Source organism: Hyperolius riggenbachi, chromosome 6 (assembly GCF_040937935.1).
Source record: "Hyperolius riggenbachi isolate aHypRig1 chromosome 6, aHypRig1.pri, whole genome shotgun sequence".
Lineage (NCBI taxonomy): Eukaryota > Metazoa > Chordata > Amphibia > Anura > Hyperoliidae > Hyperolius > Hyperolius riggenbachi.
Window position 1 is genome coordinate 335,939,806 of NC_090651.1, and position 24,692 is coordinate 335,964,497.

Here is a 24,692-nt window from a genome sequence, read left to right on the forward strand (position 1 = left end):
CCGGTGGTTCCCGATCCCCTCCAGTGCAGATGCCGACTTGCGCTTCGCCATGTGGCTCACTGAGTCGCACTGACATCATCTGCACTGTACTGTGCAGGCGCAGAACTACTGCACCTGTGCAAGTACAGTCCAGATGACGTCAGCGCGACTACGTGAGCCGCACGCTGGAATGCAAGTAGACCTCTTGTACCGGAGAGGACTCCAGGCTACCAGCAGAGAGTGGAGCTGCGGCGAGGGGGCTGCAGGATGGCTACCAGGGGCTGGAGGAGGCCCCGGGAAAGTAGATTTTTACTTTGTATTCATCCTGGACGTTCCCTTTAAAGAGACTCTGTAACAACAAAAACCTCCCCTGGGGGGTACTCACCTCCGGTGGGGGAAGCCTCCGGATCCTAATGAGGCTTCCCACGCCGTCCTCTGTCCCACGGGGGTCTCGCTGCAGCCCTCCGAACAGCTGGCGACAGAGCCGACTGTAGCTTCAATATTTACCTTTGCTGGCTCCAGCAGGGGCGCTGTGGCTGCTTTCGGCACGGAAATAGACGGAAATACCCGATCTCCGTCGGGTCCGCTCTACTGCGCAGGCGCCGGAAACTTGCGCCTGCCCAGTAGAGCAGACCCGACGGCGATCGGGTATTTCCGCCTACTTCAGAGCCGACAGCCGTCAGAGCGCCTGCGCAGGAGCCAGGAAGGTAAATATTACGTCACCGCTGCACGGAGGGCTGCAGCGAGACCCCTGACGGATGGAGGACGGCGTGGGAAGCCTCATTAGGATCCGGAGGCTTTCCCCACCCGAGGTGAGTACCCCCCAGGGGACGTTTTGTCGTTACAGTTCCTCTTTAAAGCCTAATGCCCTTTAACAGAAGTTATGTTCCAGGAACTCATTGTATGAAGCCAGGAATTGAAACTTACTCAGTCTGGCCACACCCCCTTCAGCTCACGTAACAAACACTGGCTGACAAAGCAAGTTTCTGTTATTCCTACTTCCTTCTTCTCAGCAATGGCATTTGCTATTGTCAGCGAGGAGCTGAGCTGCTCCATTTGCCTGAATGTCTACCAGGACCCTGTCCTGCTGAGATGTGGCCACAACTTCTGCAGCAGCTGTATAGGAGATGTGCTGGATGCACAAGAAGGATCTGGCATCTATTCCTGTCCTCAATGCCGTACAGAGTTTGCAGAGCGACCTGCACTGCACAGGAACATCGCTCTAAGGAACATTGCAGAGAGTTTCCAGCCTAATATTCCAGAGCAGAAGATAAGTGGAATCCTGTGTAACTACTGCATTAACTCTTCAGCAACTGCTGTAAAGACATGTGTGCATTGTGAAGCTTCTCTGTGTGAGGGTCATGTGAAAGTCCACAATAAAGCAGCAGAACATGTACTGATTGAACCTACCACTTGCCTGGAGAACAGGAAATGCTCCATCCACAAGAAGATCTTGGAGTATTACTGCAATGAGGATTCTATGTGCATCTGTGTGTCCTGCAGGCTGGATGGAGAACATAAGCAGCATCAGGTGGACTCAATAAACACTGGTTTTGAAAAGATGAGAGAAAGGTTGAAAAACAGTCTTGATGGGTTGTCAACACAAAAAGTACAGGCCAAGAGTCATATCCAGATGCTTCTCGATCATGAGAGTAAAGTGAAGAAGGATACAACTTCTATAAAAAAGACAATCACCACCTTGTTCGTAGAGCTCAAGAAAAAGTTGGATGCTCTGGAGCAGAAGATCCTTGATGAAATTTATCTACAGGAAGGGCTGGTCTCCAGCTCTGTAGCTGATCTTATCAAACATCTGGAAACAGAAGTGGACAAATTCTCCAAGAAGATAATGAAAGTTGAGACGCTTTGCAGTATGACAGATCCATTAAATGTATTGCAGGAACATGGAGAAGACAATGACACTATAACAGAGGAACATCAGGAGTTAGAGGGGACAGCAACTAGTGTGAAACATTTCCATCAAGAAGAGACTTTTATAACATTGCTGCATGGCCTGTCCCGTATTATGAGGGAAGTTAATATAGATATGTTTGCACAGACTGACACAAACATCGTACTAGACAGAGATACAGCTGGAAACTATGTAAACATCTCTGAGGATCTGAAAACTGTCTCTTATGCAGAACAGGTGAATAATTATCCAAAGAATCCAACACGATTTAGTATTAATCAGGTTTTAAGTAAAACTGTTTTTTCATCAGGGCGACATTACTGGGAAGTGGAAACAAGTAAAACAGGGAATTGGAGGGTGGGCGTCACTTATTCAAGCATAGACAGAAAATATGAGGGAGCGTTTGGAGATAATAATAAGGCTTGGTGTTTGAAATGCGTTGAAAACAAGGTCAAAGTTGTCCATAACAATGAGGAGATCAGTGTTGCTGCACCATCCTGTAGACCCAGTTTTGGTGTATATCTGGATTATGAGGCTGGGCGACTGTCATTTTATGAGCTGTGTGATCCCGTCAGACATATCCACACCATCACCACCACCTTCACTGAGCCCCTTCATGCTGCGCTATTTGTATACAAAAGCTTTGCCAGAATCAAGGTCTTTTAAAGACACAAAATAAAGTCATTAGTCATTCCAGGCCAAAGCGCCCACCACTAATCCTCCAACTGGTTCTAAAATAATATAACTAACGTCAGCTATTATTTTGTAGTAGTTCCTATCAATGTGGTGGCAATGTGTGGCTTCACCACTCTGTTAAGGTTCCCATACATAAGACATGTATGGGCAGATCGACCAATAGGTGGATCTCTCACTGATGGAATCTGATTGGAGAGAGATCTGTTGCCTGCCCATACACCAGCAGACCGATTCCTGAGATATTTCAGCATTAAAGTGTACCCGAGACGAGTATTTGCCCCAGTTTTATGCATACTCAGGGCTTCCAGTCACATTGACACGGATCGCTCCTACGCCGCCGTCCTCAATCTTCTCACTTTTCGGTAACGGGTCCCGTAACGTCGGCCAGTCGCGGCCAGTCCAAGCATGCGCGGTGTGCTCCTCTATCTCTCTCCAGTGGCTGGAGAGAGATGGAGGAGTGCACTGCACATGCTCAGACTGGCCATGACTGGCCAAAGTTATGGGACCCGTTACCGAAGAGGGAGAAGACTGAGGAAGGCGGTGTAGAAGCGGTCCATGCCAATGGGGCTGGAGGAAGCCCAAGGTATGTATAAAACTGGGGCAAATACTCGTCTCTGGTTTACTTTAAATCTCTCAGGAATTGACCTTGTGACGTGTATCTGACCCTTCCCCGCTTCCGTCGCTGACCCCTAATGTGAATGTGACCCCGCCCGTGCATTTAATACTTTACCTGTCCTCTGTCTCCAGACCTGGTCCCCATTCATCTTCCGCATTCCGCATTGTGGGTTGTCTTTCGACATTAAGCATGTGGCCAGTGTGTCATGTCACACACGCCTCTGCGTCGATGTGGGCATGGATGGGGACTGCAGATAGGGAGACAGCGGAAAAGTATTAAATGCAGGGGCACATTCACGTTAGGGTAAACAGCACCAGGATTTCCGTCATGTTCATCGCTTGTCCTGATAACGTATGCCTTTACCCCCACGCACCTGATCAACCACGTCCGCCCGACATCTTGCAGCATGTCTGAATGAAACATTAAACAAATTTTGGGCTGAAATTGGTCGACTCGTCGATCGGGCATGCTTGTGGTGGCTCTGATTTGCCTCCACATTGATAAGAATTATTGAATCAGATGCTCGATTCTCCGCTAAGTCGAGTGATGTATGGGCACCATTACTCTAGGAGCAAACCCCACCCCTGCTGTTGATAAATACCCTGCTGTAGGTAAAGAATGTAGTAAATAATTGAATCAGTTACCTGGTAGTAAGACTGCCTTACCCATTCAGTAAACTATACCTGCTGTCACTATTAGGGCTTGGTGTGACCTAAAGGAGGAACATTTTATGCTATTTTTTTTTTAAGTTTTATGATTAGCCATGCCTCCTTCTGACCAAGTCACACCCTCTCTTGCCTATGACATGCCTCCAACCACACTGAATGTGTCGTCCTGCTGTCTATGCAGCCTCAGACCCCCTGAACAAAACATTTTATGAACCGCACGGCTGTCTATAGGAGATGTAGTGATCCACAATAGCTGGTACTGCCACTCCATCAGCTTCCCTTTTTCCATTTTCAACCTCCTCTTTCATATGTAGAAACCCCCAGGCCCGGTCCGCCCATGATGCCAAGTGAGACAACTTCCTCAGGCGGCAGAAGTCTGGGGTCAGCACCAGGCAGAAACAGGAAATGAAGAGAGTGCCTGGCCAACCTATTCTGGGGGCAACTGTACCTGGCTAACCTATACTGGGGGCAACTGTACCTAGCTACCAACACTGGGGGCACCTATAACTGGCTACCTACCTATAATTAGGGTGTTTTTTGGGGGGCCCACCGCACCTATAACGTGCAAATTGTCGGGTGCTGTGTGATCACTCCAATTTGTGTGTGTGTGTGGGGGGGGGGGGAGCTCACAAGTTGCCTCAGGCAGTAAAAAGTCTAGAACCAGCCCTGGAAACCCCTCTTTCACATCCAAGTGCTCCCTTGGAATTTATCTGCCCAAGGCCTGGGCCATTGAGACGTTTACAAAAATTCGGCCCTGTTCATATCCTAGATAGGTGATTTGTTTCCCTATGCTGACACACATATGTTGATTTCTATTACTGACCCAGTTGGTTGACTATATACTGAAATTGATACTTTGAGCATTTATATGTAGATATGATCAATCTTTTTGACACTGCTTTTATTACCTATCATCATGATGAACATAGAACTACAGTTTTTGCGTTTGAAGAAGCGGCAGTCATAGGGCCTGATTCACAAAGCGGTGCAAACTTTTTCGCGGACTTTTGCGCGCGCAATTTGCCACGATTCGCGCGATCGCGGACTTTTGCGCGCACAATTTGCGGCAGATTGCGCGCGCAAAAGTCCGCGATCGCGCGAATCGCGGCAAATTGCGCGCGAAAAAGTCCGCGAAAAAGTTTGCACCGCTTTGTGAATCAGGCCCATAGTGTCACAAGACGTGTAAAGATGGCCACTAACAATCCACTTTCTAGCGAAAAATCATTTAAGCGATCAGATAATTCTGATCGGAAGTAAATATCATAATACATCATTCCCGACACCATCAACGAACCAATCTTTCCTTCCTATCTAGCAAAAACGACAAGAAAATCCAAATTTTGGTTCAAGGAAAATCCAATCGGATGATTGTTTTTTTAATCAATTGTGCCCGTCAACGGAGATTATTTACAACCAATCCGATCACATCTGATCAGAATGATCTGATCTCTTGAACAATTTTTTTTCCGCCAGAAATTGGACCGTTCGTGGCCACCTTTGGCTGCACATTGTACATTAAAGGGAATCTGAAGTGAAAATAAACTTATGATATAAGGATTTGTATGTGTAGTACAGCTCAGAAATAAAACATTAGCAGCACAGATATGAGTCTACAATGAGTCTCTTATTGTTTCCAGTACAGGAAGAGTTAAGAAACTTCAGTTGTTATCTATGCAAAAAAGCTTCTGTTAGCTCTGCTACTTTATAAAGTTGTGGACAGCACTGTCCTTTGAAGCTCTTATCTCAACTGTCTCTCATTGTTTCTTCTTTGTTTATGTTTTTTTCTGCAGAGTAAAGTTCAAAGGTTTATTAGCCTGCTCTGTGAAATCATTTAGAATGCTGAGTGTATTATGGAAACTGCAATTATTAGAGAATGAAGCTATATACCTGAAAATAAAAATATAAAACAATTTTTTTGCTACTAATGTTCTATTAATTATCTGTACTACACAACCAATTCATTATATCATTTTTTGTTTTTTTTCATTTCAGTGTCTCTTTAATGCTGGGTGTTTTTACACGGTTGCTAGTTTACTGTCTGACAAGCTGACTTTACAATGAAAGTTATATTTTATACTTATGTAACAAAACCCGGGCCTTGAAACCCTCCTTATCTTTTTGGCTAATTGTCTAGCAATATTATAATAAGTGATGTGACTAAGGGGATATTTCCATTTAAAGTGTACCTGTAGGGAAAACGTGCCCATACTGCATACTCACCTCGGAGGGGGAAGCCTCTGGATCCTGCAGAAGCTTCCCCGTCCTCCTCCACCGTCCCATTCCAGCATTGAGAACACCGAAAATCTGAATATCGATGGCTCGTATATGCGCACTAGCCAGAGCCAGAGCAGGTCCATGCTACTGTGCAGGCACACTGCGGGGCCCTGCTCACAAGTGGCTTAAAGGGAATCTGAAATTAAAAGAATCTTATGAGATAATGCTCTGTATGTGTACTACAGCTAAGATATAGAACATTATTAGCATAGATATGGATCTAATATTGTTTCCAGTACAGGAAGTGTTAAGAAACTTCACTTATTATCTATGCAAAAGAGCTTCTCTGAGCTCTCCGACCCAACTTGGGTTGCTGTTTTCTGGAGCTTTCGATAAGATTTTTACTGCAGGGAAGTCCAAAGGGTCATTAGCTCTGCTTTTGTTATAGTTTAAAATACAGAGTGTGGCTTGTAATTGCAAATATGACAGAATGATGCAATGTTATAAAAAAAAGCTATATATCTAAAAATTAAAATATAAGACTATTTTCCTTGCTACTAATGTCCTATTAGTTATTAGTACTACACATACAAATCATTTTGTCATAAGTTTTCACTTCAGTGTCCCTTTTAATGGAAGAGGACGGGGAGCCCCCGGAGGATCCAGAGACATCCCCCCTCCTGAGGTAAGTATCTGTTTTGTCACTGTTTTAAAGGAAACCTAAACTGAAAATAAAGAGCAGTTTAACTTACCTGGGGCTTCTTCCAGCCCCTGCAGTCTTTCTGTGCCCTCCGGCCAGCTGCAGCGCCTTCTTCCTAGCTGTATGTGCGGACCTGGGCCGCAGGGTCCTAATCTCGCCTCTTATCTGGGTAAAGGTGGCCTCACACAGCCCCGGGCCACCGGTGAGGCAGGTTCCTTAGGTGGCAGAAGTGGGGAGGCGGCGCCCCTCTGGCCGTGGGTGGGTGGGGCCGCCGAGCTGGAGGGGGTAGCAGCCAGAAAGGGGGGCAGTGGGCACAGTGGTGGGGAGGGGGTCGGACCCACCCCTCCCTCACCTGGATCCCCCCCCCCCCGGTTTGCACTCCCCCTCCAGCTATCACCGCAGTGTACAATTATCAGGCAGCAGTCGGGGAAGCGATAACTCACCCTCCTTACGTTCCAGCGCTGCATTCCACCGCTCGTCACTTCCTGCAATGCCGCCTACTGTACTGTACAGTGGATGGCACAAGCAGTGGAATGCACGCTGGAATGCGGAAAGGAGGTGAGTCATTGCTTCCCCACCTGCTGCCCATAATTGTACACTGTGGTCATAGCTGGAGGGGGAGCGCAGTCCGGGAGGACCCAGGTGAGGGAGAGGGGTTCTGATACCCCCCTCCCCACCGCTGTGCCTGCTGCCTCCCTTTCTGGCTGCCAACCCCTCCAGGCTACCTGTACTGGGGGCAATTATACTATCGGGGGGGGGGGGGATATTTTATAATCAATTGTTTATTTGTAATAATTCTGTCTTCAGATTAAATTAATAAACATTCAATCATTCATTGATTTGGCTGTGACAAATAATTTCTGATTGGTTAGTATGAATGGTTGTAGTTCATACATCACTGCTGAACGAGGGGTGGCTATTTGTAAAGGGGTCAGGAACAAAAGTCTGATCCATGGAGACCCCTCCTCACAATGCACAGGAGAGGATCTGCTGCTAATATCTTGTTGGCACAGGATATGATATGCTCCTCCCCCCTGTGACCACCTGACACTGATATCAGGAAGCTCTTACCACATGACCACCAGACAGTGATATCGGGCAGCTCCTCCCCCTCCTGTGACCACCAGACACTGATATTATCAGGGAGCTCCTTGTCCTCCTGTGACTACCACCAGACACTGATATACGGCAGCCCCTCCTCCTTCTGTGAACACCACCAGACACTGATATACGGCAGCCCCTCACCCTCCTGTGAACACCACCAGACACTGATATAAGGCAGCTCCTCCTCCTCCGGTGACCACCAGACACTGATATACGGCAGCCCCTCCCCCTCCTGTGAACACCACCAGACACTGATATAAGGCAGCTCCTCCTCCTCCTGTGACCACCAGACACTGATATCAGGCAGCTCCCACCCCCGTGACCACCAGACACTGATATCAGGCAGCTCCTCCCCCTGTGACCACCAGACACTGACATCAGGCAGCTCCTCCCCCTCCTGTGACCACCTCCAGACACATATAAGGCAGCCCCCCCCCCCCCTCCTGTGACCACCAGACACATATAAGGCAGCCCCTCCCCCTCCTGTGACCACCAGACACATATAAGGCAGCCCCTCCCCCTCCTGTGACCACCAGACACTGATATCAGGCAGCTCCTTCCCCCGTGACCACCAGACACTGATATCAAAACACTCTTCAGGAGTGGTACTTCAGCATAGTATTTAGAAGATACAGTGGGCCAGATTTATCAAAGCATTACCGACAGTTTTTTTCTTCTTAAACATTTCTAACCAGTAGGGGGAACTGTTCTGTATGATAATAAGTAACTTCTTTGGCCTTCCGAGGCCAAATTTAGAAAAAAAATTAAAAAAGTTAGATACCTGCATCAGTTTGGAAGACATGGAGGACACCGTCCGCACCCTCCGTGCTGTTCCGTCGGGTCCCCGCCGCTCAATAGCACCCCGAACGGCTCACAACCCCACGGCCCGGGTCGGGCTCTCCTGCCTCTACAAAGATGGCCGCCGGAGCTGGCCGCGGCTGCGCAGTCCGAATATCTGCGAATGCGGCTGCACAGCTCTATGGCCAGCCCCCCGATCCACGCTCCCTAGAGCTGCGCAGCCGCGGCCAGTTTCGGCGGCCATCTTTATGCAGGCAGGAAAGCACAACCCTGGCCGTGGGGTCGTGAGCCGTTCGGGAGGCTATTGAGCGGCGGGGACCCGGCGGAACGGCATGGAGGGCGCGGACGGCATCCTCCGTGTCTTCCAAACTGATGCAGGTATCTAACTTTTTTTATTTTTTTTTCTAAATTTGGCCTCGGAAATCCTTTAAATCCTACTTAATAGTGGAAGTTTAGCGTGCATTTCTAGAAATGGGCTACAATTGATAAAAGTGCAAATCCATCCCTAAACTGCATCAGACTAAAAAGTGCTTAATAGCACTTCTACAGATTATGCAGTGTAGCCTAGGCATGATTTGTGAAGTGCTCCTCCCCCTGCTGAATGCCTCACTCAGAGCCTACCAGTATCAACACATCAAGTGTGTTGGTTAACTCAGCAACAGCAGTTTTCTTTACACACAGCACTGTATGAGAATCCTTCCTAACTCTTCCTCCCTTGGAACAGTTTAAGAAGGAAACTACACTATCTAGTGATTTCTTAAGATGTATAAGACAGTTCTGCATGGATTTCTAAAAAACTGCTAATATTTTGTCTCAGACACTCTTGATAAATATCCCCCATAGTCCATCAATGCTTTCTGCTGGCTCTGCTTCTATAGTGGCAGCCAGGATAGCTATACACCTTTTGTTCATAGTACTGTACTCGCTGTATATTGCATATGACTGTATGTTGCCAAGTCCTCACGTATGTATGGGAGTAGGAGGGTGTAATTCCACAAATATGCCCACACAGTTTTTATTGGTGTAAACAAATGGGTGAACCTCTACCAATGTCCTAGTTCTTAGAGTTCAGATGCAGGTGGTGCAGATGAATGTGCCAAAAGCAGGAGAGATGTATTTATAAACAAAAGGTCCACAACACCATCAATGCCAAACATGTCTTCTTTTATTGTGCAAATCGCAAAACATAAGTGAAAGAAATGCTCGCATGTTTCAGGCCTCAGTCTGCTCCTTAGTCATACCCTCATGACAAAGAGCCAGACTGAGGGCCAGATTTATCAAAGCTTTACCGATTTATCAAATCATACTGTTTTTTCTTCTTAAACAGTTCCAGCCAGCAGGGGAACTGTTTTGCATGATAATAAGAACATTCCTAAATTCTAGTACAGTTGCCCCCAGTGTAGTTAGTATAGTTGCCCCCAGGGTAGGTAGTATAGTTGCCCCCAGTATAGCTAGTATAGTTGCCCCAGGAGGGGGAAGCAGCTCAAGAAGGAGGGGCAGTGGGGACAGCGGCGGGGAGGGGGACCAGAACCTTCCCTCCCTTACCTGGGTCCCCTCCTTCTGCCTCTCTCCCACTCTATAGGGTAGTGGCAACTGCAAGCTCAGCAGGTAGCGGGCGGAAAATTACTCACCTCACTTCCACGTCCCAAGCACTGGAGCGCAGTGTCATGTCATCACAGGTCTCCGCTTCAATTTCAGCCATTGTGCTTCCGCTAGGAAGCACAGTGAGTGCCATTGAAGACGGAGACCTGTGATGAAATGATGCTGCACTCCAGCGCTTGGAACGCGGAAGTGAGGTGAGTAATTTTCTGCCCGCCACACCTGCATTTGCTTCTAGTCTATGGAGTGGGAGAGAGGCAGAAGGAGGGGACCCAGGTGAGGGAGGAGGGGTTCTGGCCCACCTCCCCGTCGCTGTCCCTCCTTCTAGCGCTGCTTCCCCCTCCTGCTCTGCCACTGTGGGGGGTCGTGGCAACACCCCCTCAATGTCAGTCACCCAGTGCTACATGCCCCCCCTGCGCTCAATGGTAGGAAAGCCCCTGCTTATCTGTAGCCATCAGTAGCCCCCACACCTTCACTGCAATTCTGCCCACGTACAAACAGACTGAACTCACTATAAATACTCCTTATGTAGATGGATACTAGTCATTGCTGCAGATCAGAAATATTATATTTGTTAACAAAGCAAAAAATATTTCATACTTCCTATAGTCCCCCCCCTCATTAAAACCTAAAGAATATTACAGAAGATATTTTCTAGGAACTCATTATATGAAGCCAGGTATTGAAACTTAGTGTGGCCACACCTCCTTCAGCTCACGTATCAAACACTGCCTGACAAAGCTTGTTTCTCTTTTATTCCTACTTCCTTCTTCTCAGCAATGGCGTTTGCTAATGTCAGCGAGGAGGAGCTGAGCTGCTGCATCGCGTACGTTAAAAAGGGGCGATGGGAAAAAAGGGCGCCGGGTTTTTAACGATAAACATGGATTACGTTTAAAAATGTATTTCGTTTAAAAGTAATGGTTTTAAACGTTATAAATCATTAAATAATGTGTATTAAATCGGCAATTGTAAAAACGTTAATCTTTCGTTTAAATAATGAAACGCATAATAACGTTTAAAAAAAAAATTACTAAGTAACCCTCCCTGTACCTACCCCTAACCCCTAGACCCCCCTGTTGATGCCTAAACCTAAGACCCCCCCTGTTGGTGCCTAAACCTAAGACCCCCCTGTTAGTGCCTAAACCTAAGACCCCCCTGTTGGTGCCTAAACCTAAGACCCCCCTGTTGGTGCCTAAACCTAAGACCCCCTGTTGGTGCCTAAACCTAAGACCCCCCTGTTAGTGCCTAAACCTAAGACCCCCCTGTTGGTGCCTAAACCTAAGACCCCCTGTTGGTGCCTAAACCTAAGACCCCCCTGTTGGTGCCTAAACCTAAGACCCCCCTGTAATTGTTTTCGTTTAAAAATAATGTATAAAAAAAAAAAAAAAAAAAAGTAATGTTTTTCGTTTAAAAATAATGTTTGGGAAAAATATTGTACTGGTTTTCGTTTAAAAATAATATTTAAACATGTATAAATCATTAAATAATGTGTAATCATGAGAAACAGTAATAAAACATTAAGTCTCCGGGCGCCGCTTTTAAAACGTTAGTTTTCTCCGGCGCCCTTTTTTCCTACCGGGCGCCCATTAAACGATATTTATTATAGAAGTGAATGGCGGCGCCCGATTTGTCCACTAGCCTCAGGCGCCCGAATTTACTGTTTCCGCTGCATCTGCCTGAATGTCTACCAGGACCCTGTCGTGCTGAGATGTGGCCACAACTTCTGCAGCAGCTGTATAGGAAATGTGCTGGATGCACAAGAAGGATCTGGCTATTCCTGTCCTCAATGCCGTATGGAGTTTGCAGAGCGTCCTGCACTGCACAGGAACATCGCTTTAAGGAACATTGCAGAGAGTCTCCAGCCTAATATTCCAGAGCACAAGATAAGTGGAATCTTGTGTAATTACTGCATTAACTCTTCAGTGCCTGCTGTAAAGACGTGTGCATTGTGAAGCTTCTCTGTGTGAGGGTCATGTGAAAGTCCACAATAAAGCAGCAGAACATGTACTGATAGAGCCTACCAGTTGTCTGGAGAACAGGAAGTGCTCCGTCCACAAGAAGATCTTGGAGTATTACTGCAATGAGGATTCTGTGCGCATCTGTGTGTCCTGCAGGCTGGATGGAGAACATAAGGGGCACCAGGTGGAGTCCATAAATGATGCTTTTGAGAAGAAGAGAAAAAAGTTAAAAAACAAACTTAAGGGGTTGTCAACACAAAAAGCACAGGCCAAGAGTCATATCCAGATGCTTCTTGATCATGAGAATAAAATGAAGAAGGATACTTCTTTTGTAAGGCAGACAATCAATACCTTGTTTACAGAGATCAAGGAAAAGCTGGATGGTCTGGAGAAAAGGATCCTTAATGAAATATATCTGCAGGAAGGGCTGGTCTCCAGCTCTGTATCTGATCTTATTAAACATCTGGAAACAGAAGTGGAAACATTTTCCAAGAAGATAACGAAAGTTGAGCAGCTTTGCAGTATGACAGATCCATTAAATGTATTGCAGGAACATGGAGAAGACAATGACACTATAACAGAGGAACATCAGGAGTTAGAGGGGACAACAACAACTGGTGTGAAACATTTCCATCAAGAAGAGACTTTTATAACGTTGTTGCATGGCCTGTCCCGTATTATGGGGGAAGTTAGTATAGATATGTTTCCCCAAACTGCCACAAACCTTGTACTAGACAGAGATACAGCTGGGAATACCGTAAACATCTCTGAGGATCTGAAAACTGCCTCTTATGCAGAACGGCAAAATAATTCTCCAGCGAATCCGGCACGATTTAGCATTAATCAGGTTTTAAGTAAAACAGTTTTTTCATCAGGGCGACATTACTGGGAAGTGGACACAGGTAAAACAGGGGGTTGTTGTTTGGGGGTCGCTTATTCAAGCATAGACAGAAGAGGAGATCAGAGAACTATTGGGAAAAATAAGAAGTCTTGGTGTCTCGTATGCCCTGAAAACAAGCTGTCTTCTCCATAACAATGAGGAGATCAGTGTTGCTGCACCAGCCTGCACACATAGTTTTGGTGTATATCTGAATTATGAGGCTGGGCGACTATCGTTTTATGAGCTGTGTGATCCCATCAGACATATCCACACCTTCACCGCCACCTTCACTGAGCCCCTTCATGCTGCATTTTTAATATACAGAAGCTTTGTCAGAATCAAGACTTTAAATAAATAATTAGGTCCAGACCAAAGTGCCCAACACTATGCCCCCTTCTGTTCTAAAGTAATTTAATTAAGTAAACATCAGCAGAAATTTTCTAATCATTTGTACCAATGTCATGGTAGTGTATGGCTTCACCGCACTGTTCCTCTACTTTTAGGGCAGAGACAAACTGCAGGGAGCTATTTAATCTGATTTCAGGTTTTAAAACACGCACCCATTGACTTGCATTAAAATCGCAGCACAATAGTAGAAATGTCTGAAAGGTTAGGGAATGATGGTGTTTATAATATGGCAGTGCCATGCAGCACCCACAACATTAATTTTACCAGGAAAAAAAAATTCTTGTTGTGGAACTTCACATGACTGTAGGTCCACAACCACTAGATCTCTAACCTTCCATCAATATCCACTATGTTCTGATATCCAGGCAAGAGCTGCACATGCTACCTGTTGTCACTTTATGGTAAAACTGACACTAAGGGCTCTTTTCCACTAGATTCCGATCGCGATCGCGTTTCAATTTCCACTATGCGATTGAGCTACTATACTCATTATAGTACAGCTCAATCGCATACAAAACGCGGCAGGACAACGATTGCGCTTTTACCAAAATCGCATCGCAATCGGATCGCACTAATGGAAATTGCTGCTGCAGTTTCCATTAGTTTAATGTACCTTGCGATTTGCGATCAGAAGCAAATCGCAAATCGCAGGCTAGTGGAAAAAGGCCCTAACACTGAAAAAAAAAATCTACTTTGAGCAAGTTACATTTCCTCTACAGCCTTTAGTAAATCACCCCCTCTTGTGTTTACAAGCAGAATTGCTGCTGGTAATCTTCAAATGCAGATCATAAAGGGAACCCCAAAGTGAAAGAAATATGGAGGCTGACATATTTATTTCTGTTTAAATAATACCAGTTGCCTGGCTGCAGGGCCGGGGCGAGGTAGAGGCGAGAGAGGCTCCAGCCTCAGGGTGCAGTGTAGGAGGGGGTGCACAACTCACAACTATTATTCCCTTATTGTGTTTGAAGCAGAGAGAAATAAGAAAAGGGGATACATGGCAGTGACTGCAAGACAGATAACTAGAGATTAAGGTGTTGGGGAGGTTGTGGCCTCTGGGGCACCTCTTAGTCTAATAGCAATCACTGTATGACGGCTGGGGTGGGAGGGGGGGGGGGGCGCACTTTGGTGTCTCAGCCTTCGGTGCAGGGTTGCCAACTCATCCCTTTAAATACTGACACATCTAAGTTATACAGGTTCTGGGGCTTCTCACACATAGGGCTTGATTCACGAAAGCGTGAACAGATAGTTTGGCGATGAAATCAGCAATGGTGCTTATATTATCATGTGAGTTAATGTAATACGGCACGCGGAAAGTTTAACACGTAATGTACTGTATACAGTAATAATTCATTATCTACATACCCTTCACGTGATCTGCAGTGACTTCACGCAATAATGATACTTAGCATGTGATAACGATACTTTGCGCGCAAAGCGTAATGCCGTTCGCGCGAAGTCATACCTTTACGCGCGTAAACCTTAGCGCGCATGATATCACGTGCAAAGTGGCTTATCACTGTCGTGCTAGGTGTTAGCACGCTTTAGTGAATCAAGCCCATAATCAGTGCCAAAACTGCATCTAACTAGCCACAAGACACGTATAATTCAAAAGCTTCCGTATTTGAGTTGGCAACACTGCTTTGGTGCTGGAGGACCTTGTCCCGGCTCTGCCTGGCTATCCTGCTGATCTCTGCCTCTCATACATTTAGCCATAGACCCTAAACAAGCATGCAGATCAGATGTTTGTCATAAATCTGATTGGATTTGCTGCTTGTTTATGGTGTGGGATTCAGACACTACTGCAGCCAAAGAGATCAGCTGGAGGCCAGGCAACTGATATTGTTTAAAAGGATATTAATTTGGCAGCTTTCATATCCCTCTCACTTAAAGTGTCCTTCAAGAAAGGTAAATGGACTGGCAAGAGTCATTACAGTAAGTGATATAACATTCTAAGCTTCACTGTAAGGCTGGGAAGACACTTAGCTGTATAGTAAGTAGAGTTGGGCCGAACCTCCGATTTTCGGTTCGCGAACCGGGTTCGCGAACTTTCGCGAAAGGTTCGGTTCGCGTTAAAGTTCGCGAACCGCAATAGACTTCAATGGGGATGCGAACTTTGAAAAAAAAAAATAATTATGCTGGCCACAAAAGTGATGGAAAAGATGTTTCAAGGGGTCTAACACCTGGAGGGGGGGATGGCGGAGTGGGATAGATGCCAAAAGTCCCCGGGAAAAATCTGGATTTGACGCAAAGCAGCGTTTTAAGGGCAGAAATCACATTGAATGCTAAATGACAGGCCTAAAGTGCTTTCAAACATCTTGCATGTGTATACATCAATCAGGTAGTGTAATTAAGGTACTGCTTCACACTGACACACCAAATTCATCGTGTAACGCACCGCAAACAGCTGTTTGTGTAGTGACGGCCGTGCTTTACTGGTGCGCACCATGGCGAGAGTGCAGGTTTTGGTGGCTTTACAGCCCATATGGTCACCTGGCTGATGTAGCTGAATGACAGAACAGTGACTGTCCAGCTGATCAAATTTGGTCTGACCACAATGAGGCAACGACCTTATTATCGTGGGTGTGCCCCCCGAGACACTCATCTGATGCGGTGGGTCCACTGAACAGAACAGGTATGCAGTGGCGGGTTCACTAAACAGAACAGGTATGCAGTGGCGGGTCCACTGAACAGAACAGGTATGCAGTGGCGGGTTCACTAAACAGAACAGGTATGCAGTGGCGAGTCCACTGAACAGAACAGGTATGCAGTGGTGGGTTCACTAAACAGAGCAGGTATGCAGTGGCGGGTCCACTGAACAGAACAGGTATGCAGTGGCGGGTTCACTAAACAGAACAGGTATACAGTGGCGGTTCACTAAACAGAACAGGTATGCAGTGGCGGGTCCACTGAACAGAACAGGTATGCAGTGGCGGGTTCACTTAACTGCACAGGTATGCGCACTGATGCGGTGGGTCCACTGAACAGAACAGGTATGCAGTGGCGGGTTCACTAAACAGAACAGGTATACAGTGGCGGTTCACTAAACAGAACAGGTATGCAGTGGCGGGTCCACTGAACAGAACAGGTATGCAGTGGCGGGTTCACTTAACTGCACAGGTATGCGCACTGATGCGGTGGGTTCACTGAACAGAACAGGTATGCAGTGGCGGGTTCACTAAACAGAACAGGTATACAGTGGCGGTTCACTAAACAGAACAGGTATGCAGTGGCGGGTCCACTGAACAGAACAGGTATGCAGTGGCGGGTTCACTAAACAGAACAGGTATGCAGTGGCGGGTCCACTGAACAGAACAGGTATGCAGTGGTGGGTTCACTAAACAGAACAGGTATGCAGTGGCGGGTCCACTGAACAGAACAGGTATGCAGTGGCGGGTTCACTAAACAGAACAGGTATGCAGTGGCGGGTCCACTGAACAGAACAGGTATGCAGTGGCGGGTTCACTTAACTGCACAGGTATGCGGACTGATGCGGTGGGTTCACTGAACAGAACAGGTATGCAGTGGCGGGTTCACTAAACAGAACAGGTATACAGTGGCGGTTCACTAAACAGAACAGGTATGCAGTGGCGGGTCCACTGAACAGAACAGGTATGCAGTGGCGGGTTCACTAAACAGAACAGGTATGCAGTGGCGGGTCCACTGAACAGAACAGGTATGCAGTGGTGGGTTCACTAAACAGAACAGGTATGCAGTGGCGGGTCCACTGAACAGAACAGGTATGCAGTGGTGGGTTCACTAAACAGAACAGGTATGCAGTGGCGGGTCCACTGAACAGAACAGGTATGCAGTGGCGGGTTCACTAAACAGAACAGGTATACAGTGGCGGTTCACTAAACAGAACAGGTATGCAGTGGCGGGTCCACTGAACAGAACAGGTATGCAGTGGCGGGTTCACTTAACTGCACAGGTATGCGCACTGATGCGGTGGGTCCACTGAACAGAACAGGTATGCAGTGGCGGGTTCACTAAACAGAACAGGTATACAGTGGCGGTTCACTAAACAGAACAGGTATGCAGTGGCGGGTCCACTGAACAGAACAGGTATGCAGTGGCGGGTTCACTTAACTGCACAGGTATGCGCACTGATGCGGTGGGTTCACTGAACAGAACAGGTATGCAGTGGCGGGTTCACTAAACAGAACAGGTATACAGTGGCGGTTCACTAAACAGAACAGGTATGCAGTGGCGGGTCCACTGAACAGAACAGGTATGCAGTGGCGGGTTCACTAAACAGAACAGGTATGCAGTGGCGGGTCCACTGAACAGAACAGGTATGCAGTGGTGGGTTCACTAAACAGAACAGGTATGCAGTGGCGGGTCCACTGAACAGAACAGGTATGCAGTGGCGGGTTCACTTAACTGCACAGGTATGCGCACTGATGCGGTGGGTCCACTGAACAGAACAGGTATGCAGTGGCGGGTTCACTAAACAGAACAGGTATACAGTGGCGGTTCACTAAACAGAACAGGTATGCAGTGGCGGGTCCACTGAACAGAACAGGTATGCAGTGGCGGGTTCACTTAACTGCACAGGTATGCGCACTGATGCGGTGGGTTCACTGAACAGAACAGGTATGCAGTGGCGGGTTCACTAAACAGAACAGGTATACAGTGGCGGTTCACTAAACAGAACAGGTATGCAGTGGCGGGTCCACTGAACAGAACAGGTATGCAGTGGCGGGTTCACTTAACTGCACAGGTATGCGCACTGATGCGGTGGGTTCACTGAACAGAACAGGTATGCAGTGGCGGGTTCACTAAACAGAACAGGTATACAGTGGCGGTTCACTAAACAGAACAGGTATGCAGTGGCGGGTCCACTGAACAGAACAGGTATGCAGTGGCGGTTCACTAAACAGAACAGGTATGCAGTGGCGGGTCCACTGAACAGAACAGGTATGCAGTGGTGGGTTCACAGCACAGGTATGCAGTGGTGGGTTCACAGCACAGGTATGCAGTGGTGGGTTCACAGCACAGGTATGCAGTGGTGGGTTCAATGAACAGGTATACAGTGGCGGGTCCACTGAACAGAACAGGTATGCAGTGGTGGGTTCACAGCACAGGTATGCAGTGGTGGGTTCACAGCACAGGTATGCAGTGGCGGGTTCACAGAACAGGTATGCAGCCAGACAGGAACAAGCTAAGCCTAACTAATCTTTCCCTGAGAGACAGTCTGCAGCAGCTCGCCCTACTCTGACTAATGCAGGCACACGAGTGGCCGTAATGGCCGCCGCTGCCTGCCTTATATAAGGGGGGGGGTGGGGCTCCAGGGGCTAGTGTAGCCTAATTGGCTACACTGGGCCTGCTGACTGTGATGTAGAGGGTCAAAGTTGACCCTCCATGTGCATTATGGGGCGAACCGAACTTCCGCAAAGGTTCGCCTGCGGGACGCGAACGCGAACCACTGAAGTTCGCATGGAACCGTTCGCAGGCGAACCGTTCGGCCCAACTTTAATAGTAAGCCATGACTTTTCTGCATTTTCTCTGCGTTTTTCAGTTTTGGTTGCGCATTATTGTATGAGTTTGCACCTTGTGTTTGAGTTTTGGATATTGTAGAATTATAATCACCAGTCAGCGTATTCCAGGATGTACCAGATTTTTCTATATAGTAAATTTGTAGTCAGAGTATTTAGACAAAAATGGAGTTTCTGTTGTCTTAAAAGGAATCAATAGAGAATAACAAAGCGGTTTAGAATACCCATAATTGATCATTCTAATGGTGGCCATATATGGTACAATGTTTTCATACAATCTAACCATTTCTATGTAATATAAGGGAACTGCCTAAATTATTCATTCAGTATATTCACTTAGTCCCTTATACTACATAGAAATGGTAAGATTGTATGAAAAAATTGTACCATGTATGGCCACCATTAGAAACCTTCCATTGTAACACGCCATGTGATTTTCTCTGTCTTTTACTTTTATAATCAATGATTTATTTGTTAAAAAATCAAATATTTGAATTAAATAAATCAACATTTAATCATTCACTGATTTGACTAACTTTGTTTAGTATGAAAAGTTTTACTTTGTGCATCACTGCTGGACGAGGGGTGGCTATTTATAAAGGGGTCAGAAAAAAATAATCTTATCGATGGAGGCCCCTCCTCACAATGTACAGGTAAGGATATGCTGCTGATATCTTGTTGGCACAGGATATGCCATGCTCCTCCCCCGTAACCACCTGACACTGATATCAGGCAGTTCCTCTCCCGTGTGACCATCAGACACTGATATCAGGCAGCTCCTCCCCCCTGTGACCACCAGACACTGATATCAGGCAGCTCCTCCCCCCTGTGACCACCAGACACTGATATCAGGCAGTAGAGGTTGGGGTGGGAGGTGAGTGTTGTGTGGGGAATGGGGACATCAGTGGAATAGGAACCGCAGGAAAGCCATGGTGAGTATTTCAGCATTTCTATGCTGTTATTGAACAGCATGAGGCTGCTCCCATACAGGAAGTGACATAATAAGTCACACCCTTCAGGAAAGATACTTCAACAGAGTATGTAACAGATGCACTGCTTTCTACCTTCTCTGCTTCTATAGTGGCAGCCGGGGTAACTATATATCTTTGTCCATAGTATGGTACTCACTGTGTACATTGCATGTGCCTGTATGTTGCCAAGTCCTCACATGTGTATGAAAGGAGGAGGGTGTAATCCCACAAATATGCCCGGGGTTGGAGGCTCTGTCATGAGCAGCTTCAACTCTAAAGGTGCCCATTAATGGTACAATGTTTTCATCAGATGCAATATTTTGGCACACTTCCCACAATCATCAGTGATCGGAGGGTAATTATTGATTGTTCCCATAAATGGATCAGTAAAGGCCCATACACAGTTCTGATTTTTTTTAAACGACGGGTCGTTTGGACGTCCTGTCGTTCAGTCGTCCGGAAGTCAAATCAGGCGTGTGTACAGTCCGTCGTTCAGCTGATAAGACTGGTCTTGAGCGATATGATCATAAGCTACAACTTTTGGATCAATTACATTTTCTGTTCCAAATTACCAAAGAATAGTTTTACAGTGCTTTTTGCCACACATTGCACACTTTTCTGTTCAATTTGATCATAAAAGAGTGTTAAAAGATCACCTCCGATGAAAGCATTGTACCGTTAGGGTAGGAACACACTAGACAGAATTGCATATGCGTTTTCCATATGCGATTCTGCCTAGTGTGTTCCTACCCTTAATGGTTAATTTTAGTCCTATTTCCCATCCTGCAGTGCTAGTAGGGCTGGATTTATACTTTTCCTAAGGCCAGCTTCCTGCACTGCACCTCTAATCTTATAGCAGCTGAAGTGGCATATTTAGCATTGTTCCCATGTGAGACACACATACTTGCAGCGCACATGTGATGCTCCCTCTTCCATATATGGCAGCCCGTTCTACTATGTAGACCCCATTCTACTATGTAGACAGCTCCGCCCTGTGGGCAGCACCTCCTCTCTTCCACAAACCAATTTCCTTTAACAACCTTTATTTCCCGCTTTTGGCTTGGCCATTCATGTGCAGCAGCCGCTCTCCTCCCTCTCCCTCCTCTGCTAGCTTACAGCCTGTGTGGCCTTTGCAGAAATCTACCACAAGGCTATGTTCACACTATAGTAGATGTGTAGTGGGTCTGTAATAATGCAGGCATAATGCCTACCTCCCAACTTTTTGAGATGAGAAAAAGGGACACTTAAGCCACGCCCATGCCACACCCCTAATCATGCCCCCAACACACCCCTGGTCATACATACCATAAAGAGTTCATAAGAAAAATATGTTGTTTTATAATTCAAACCACACTGGTCCTTCCCATGCTGGTCCATTCTCCTTCATATAGCATTTGAAAATAAGACATATATAAATTCAGAGGACTGGAATAAAGTTTATTTAAAGTCAATTAAACATATTTTATCTGTGCTGCGTATGACCTCTGTAAAACCAGTGAGAAAAGATCCAAAAGGCAACACAATGGCAGTAACCCTGAATGCTCTACAGGGCCTGCATCATACTATTTATTTTATCTATTCTTCAAGAGTTGTATTTATTTTTTTTTAATGGCAGGACTATAGAAGGGAGGTGAGAATTGCCCTATATACTATCATTTCATGCACTGTGGAATGAAAGGGGCAATGACATCCTGAGCAGGGAAATGACATGCAGAGCCATGTCATCGGATGGCTGAAAGCCCCCTCCTCCGCCCTGAATTCAGTGACAGTGGGCTTCCCTAAAATAAATGACTCACCAGTGTGTGATAAGGCACTCAGGCAGCTCACTCAGCTGGACAGCGTCACTCACATCTGGTCTGCAGCAGGTAGAGACAGGTTGCCTGTGTCACAAATCCCAGGAGATCTCAGCAACACTCTGCACTGGTCATCAGCACTGATTCTGGCTGTCTCTGCACATGTATCCTGTGCAGAGTACAGTGCGGGGATTCTTTCAAATAACGCCCCTCCCTCCTCTTCTTAGATGGCCACAGCAGCAACTGCATTGGCTGGTGGGTTGCTGCTGTGCTGCTGCTGCTATTGTCAGATTCTCCTGCTCTGCCAGGAGGGTGAGACTAGTTTCCTGTGCCATGATAAATGCACACTGCACCGTGATACCGTGAAGGGGGCTCCAAAACGGAACTGCCACGACAAAATCATGGCACTTGAACCCTTTGATAATGTAATGCACACACTACATGCTTTGCAGTGATGAGGTCTGTGATTGGGGTCCTTACTGTGGACTGGAGGTACCCGCCTATACTCTACATAGAGGCTGATGCTCGTATCCAAGTATCCGGCCTGTGACTATATAAAGAATGCATCATCTCGCTATTGGCTTAGTGAACTGTTGGCACATCGAGTTCTTATACTCGGGAACATACAAATGACACTGTGATCTATTGATTATCTGTTGGATCCTGGATATTCATGATCATAGGAACAAACACTAGCTTAAAGCATCAGCCAGTGTTGGAAAACCTTTTGTTTGGTTAACCACTTGCCGACCGCGCACTCATAACGCGCGTCGGCAAAGTGGCAGCTGCAGGACCAGCGACGCAGATCTGCGTCGCCGGCTGCAAGCTAATTAATCAGGAAGCAGCCGCTCGCGCGAGCGGCTGCTTCCTGTCAAATCACGGCGGGGGGCTCCGTGAATAGCCTGCGGGCCGCCGATCGCGGCTCGCAGGCTAAATGTCAACACAAGCGGAAATAATCCGCTTTGTTTACATTTTTACAACGCTGCTATAGCAGCAGCGTTGTATTAGATCAGCGATCCCCGGCCAATCAGCGGCCGGGGATCGCTGTCACATGACAGGCAAGAGCCTGTTAGAGGCTGCACAGGACAGATCCGTCCTGTGCAGCCTCCGATCTCTCCGGGGAAGGGAGGGAGGAGAGGGAGAGGGGGAATCCTGCGGAGGAGGGGGCTTTGAGGTGCCCCCCCCCCCGCCAGCCACACGCAGGCAGGAGAGATCAGACCCCCCCAGCACATCATCCCCCTAGTGGGGAAAAAAGGGGGGTGATCTGATCTCTCTGCCTGGTGTTTGATCTGTGCTGGGGGCTGTAGAGCCCACCCAGCACAGATCATAGAATTCAACGCTGGTCCTTAAGGGGGGGTAAAGGCTGGGTCCTCAAGTGGTTAACAAGGAACCTAACACTGTGCTATCATTACTGCCAGAACTTGTTTCCCACGGAATGGAATGGTGAGCAATGCCTGAACATGGGGTGGGAAAATCTTATTAATGATCAACACTATTCAAAGCAAAACTGGTAATGTTCATTAGTAGTGTTACTCAAAGTTCCTAGCTAGGCCCTCTGAAGCTGGGGCCTATGCAACCTCTAATTTATAGGCAAAAGCTTTTCTTAAATATTTGTATTACTTCTGTGGTACCACTCTACTGCACAGATGCCTATAGTTGCTAGGTAGCAATGGATTCTACCAGTGGTGCTCGGATACCCCCCTGATCACGGATTCGACTATTCGGCCGTGATTGAAAAGAAATCCCGAAACGGTGTGATTAATTTCCGAATTTGAGACAGACTCAGGAATTATATTTTTTTCCGTGAATGAGGCAATCATGGCTAATCATGGCCATGAACACGGAGTAGTGTGTTAGCTATTATTAAAGCCCCCATACGTGCTACTATCCCCCAAATTGCATGGATTATAAAGGTGATAAGGGGCTACAACTTAAACACACAAAAAAAATACCAAAAAGAACTTTTAGATTTTTTTTTAATTTTTGAGAAAATGTATTTTAAAGTTAAATCAACACTTTAAATAGGGCTATTAATTGGTAATAATTGGTTTTAAACAGGGAAATACACTTTAATAAATTGCAGAGGTGATGGCGAGTACCAATGGCACCTGGGGTGGTGGTACCACTGGAGGAGGATGAGTGGGCAACACCAGAAAAACACCCAGAGAGGTTTTTGTAAATGTTTTTTTTTCCTTGCATCAATAGCAATTACATGGCAACAAAGTTGTCCGATAAATCAGCCCAAAAATTGAAACATCCGTGGACCCTGGCATTGGGAACACAGACTGCTGTTGTCATGAGAGGCAGCAGCAGAATGACTAAGCAGCACTCTGCAGCAGCACAGAAGAAGAGTATGGCACCTCACTGGTGGCACCACAGCACAATAAATCAGCCCATAAATTGTAGCATCCGTTGCCCCTGGCGTTGGGAACACAGACTTTAGTATTACATTTCAACATCAGCAGCAGGAGGACGACTAAAGACTCATCAGCAGCACAGAAAGACATGGTCCCTCATTGGTAGCACCACAGCATGAGAATTGTGCCCAAAAATTGTAAGTATCTGTGGACCCTGGCGTTGGGAACACAGACTTAAAGAGACACTGAAGTCTCCTAAAAATCAGCTTTTTATTTCAAAAACCTCTGTAACATTATTGCCCTAACTAAAATGCTGCATTTCCACGACTGGACACTAACTAACCCCCCCCCCCCCCTACCTCTCCCCGCAAAATCCACCACTTTCTTGGTCATGGATTTTGCTGCTGGAGGAGGCAGAGCTTTCAGCCGCAGCTCTGCCTCCTTACGCGTCAATCAGCACATATCTCCACCTCTCCCCCGACCCTCTCAGTGAAGGAAGACTGAGAGGGGCGGGGGAGAGGCGGCGATCCGCGCTAATAGACGCGTG

General features: G+C 46.8%; 2 protein-coding genes across 2 annotated transcripts; both read left to right on the forward strand.

Moving 5' to 3' along the window:
* Positions 1-994: 994 nt before the first annotated feature.
* Positions 995-2,554, forward strand: LOC137522223 (E3 ubiquitin/ISG15 ligase TRIM25-like). Its single transcript, XM_068242255.1, has one exon. The coding sequence runs from the start codon at positions 995-997 to the stop codon at positions 2,552-2,554; it is 1,560 nt and encodes a 519-aa protein (XP_068098356.1).
* A 6,462-nt stretch (positions 2,555-9,016) lies between these two features.
* On the forward strand, positions 9,017-13,274 carry LOC137522224 (E3 ubiquitin-protein ligase TRIM7-like). The gene is made up of 2 exons (XM_068242256.1): positions 9,017-9,062; positions 12,238-13,274. Exons 1-2 carry the CDS (start codon positions 9,017-9,019, stop codon positions 13,272-13,274), a joined length of 1,083 nt encoding a protein of 360 aa, XP_068098357.1.
* The last annotated feature ends 11,418 nt before the right edge of the window (positions 13,275-24,692 follow it).

Bases quoted from the DNA above. Each gene is read 5' to 3' on its own strand.
- LOC137522223 (XM_068242255.1), top strand. From the start codon at position 995: ATGGCATTTGCTATTGTCAGCGAGGAGCTGAGCTGCTCCATTTGCCTG.
- LOC137522224 (XM_068242256.1), top strand. From the start codon at position 9,017: ATGGAGGGCGCGGACGGCATCCTCCGTGTCTTCCAAACTGATGCAG. The intron at 9,063-12,237 runs GTATCTAACTTT...TGCATTGTGAAG, and splicing joins TGTCTTCCAAACTGATGCAG to CTTCTCTGTGTGAGGGTCAT.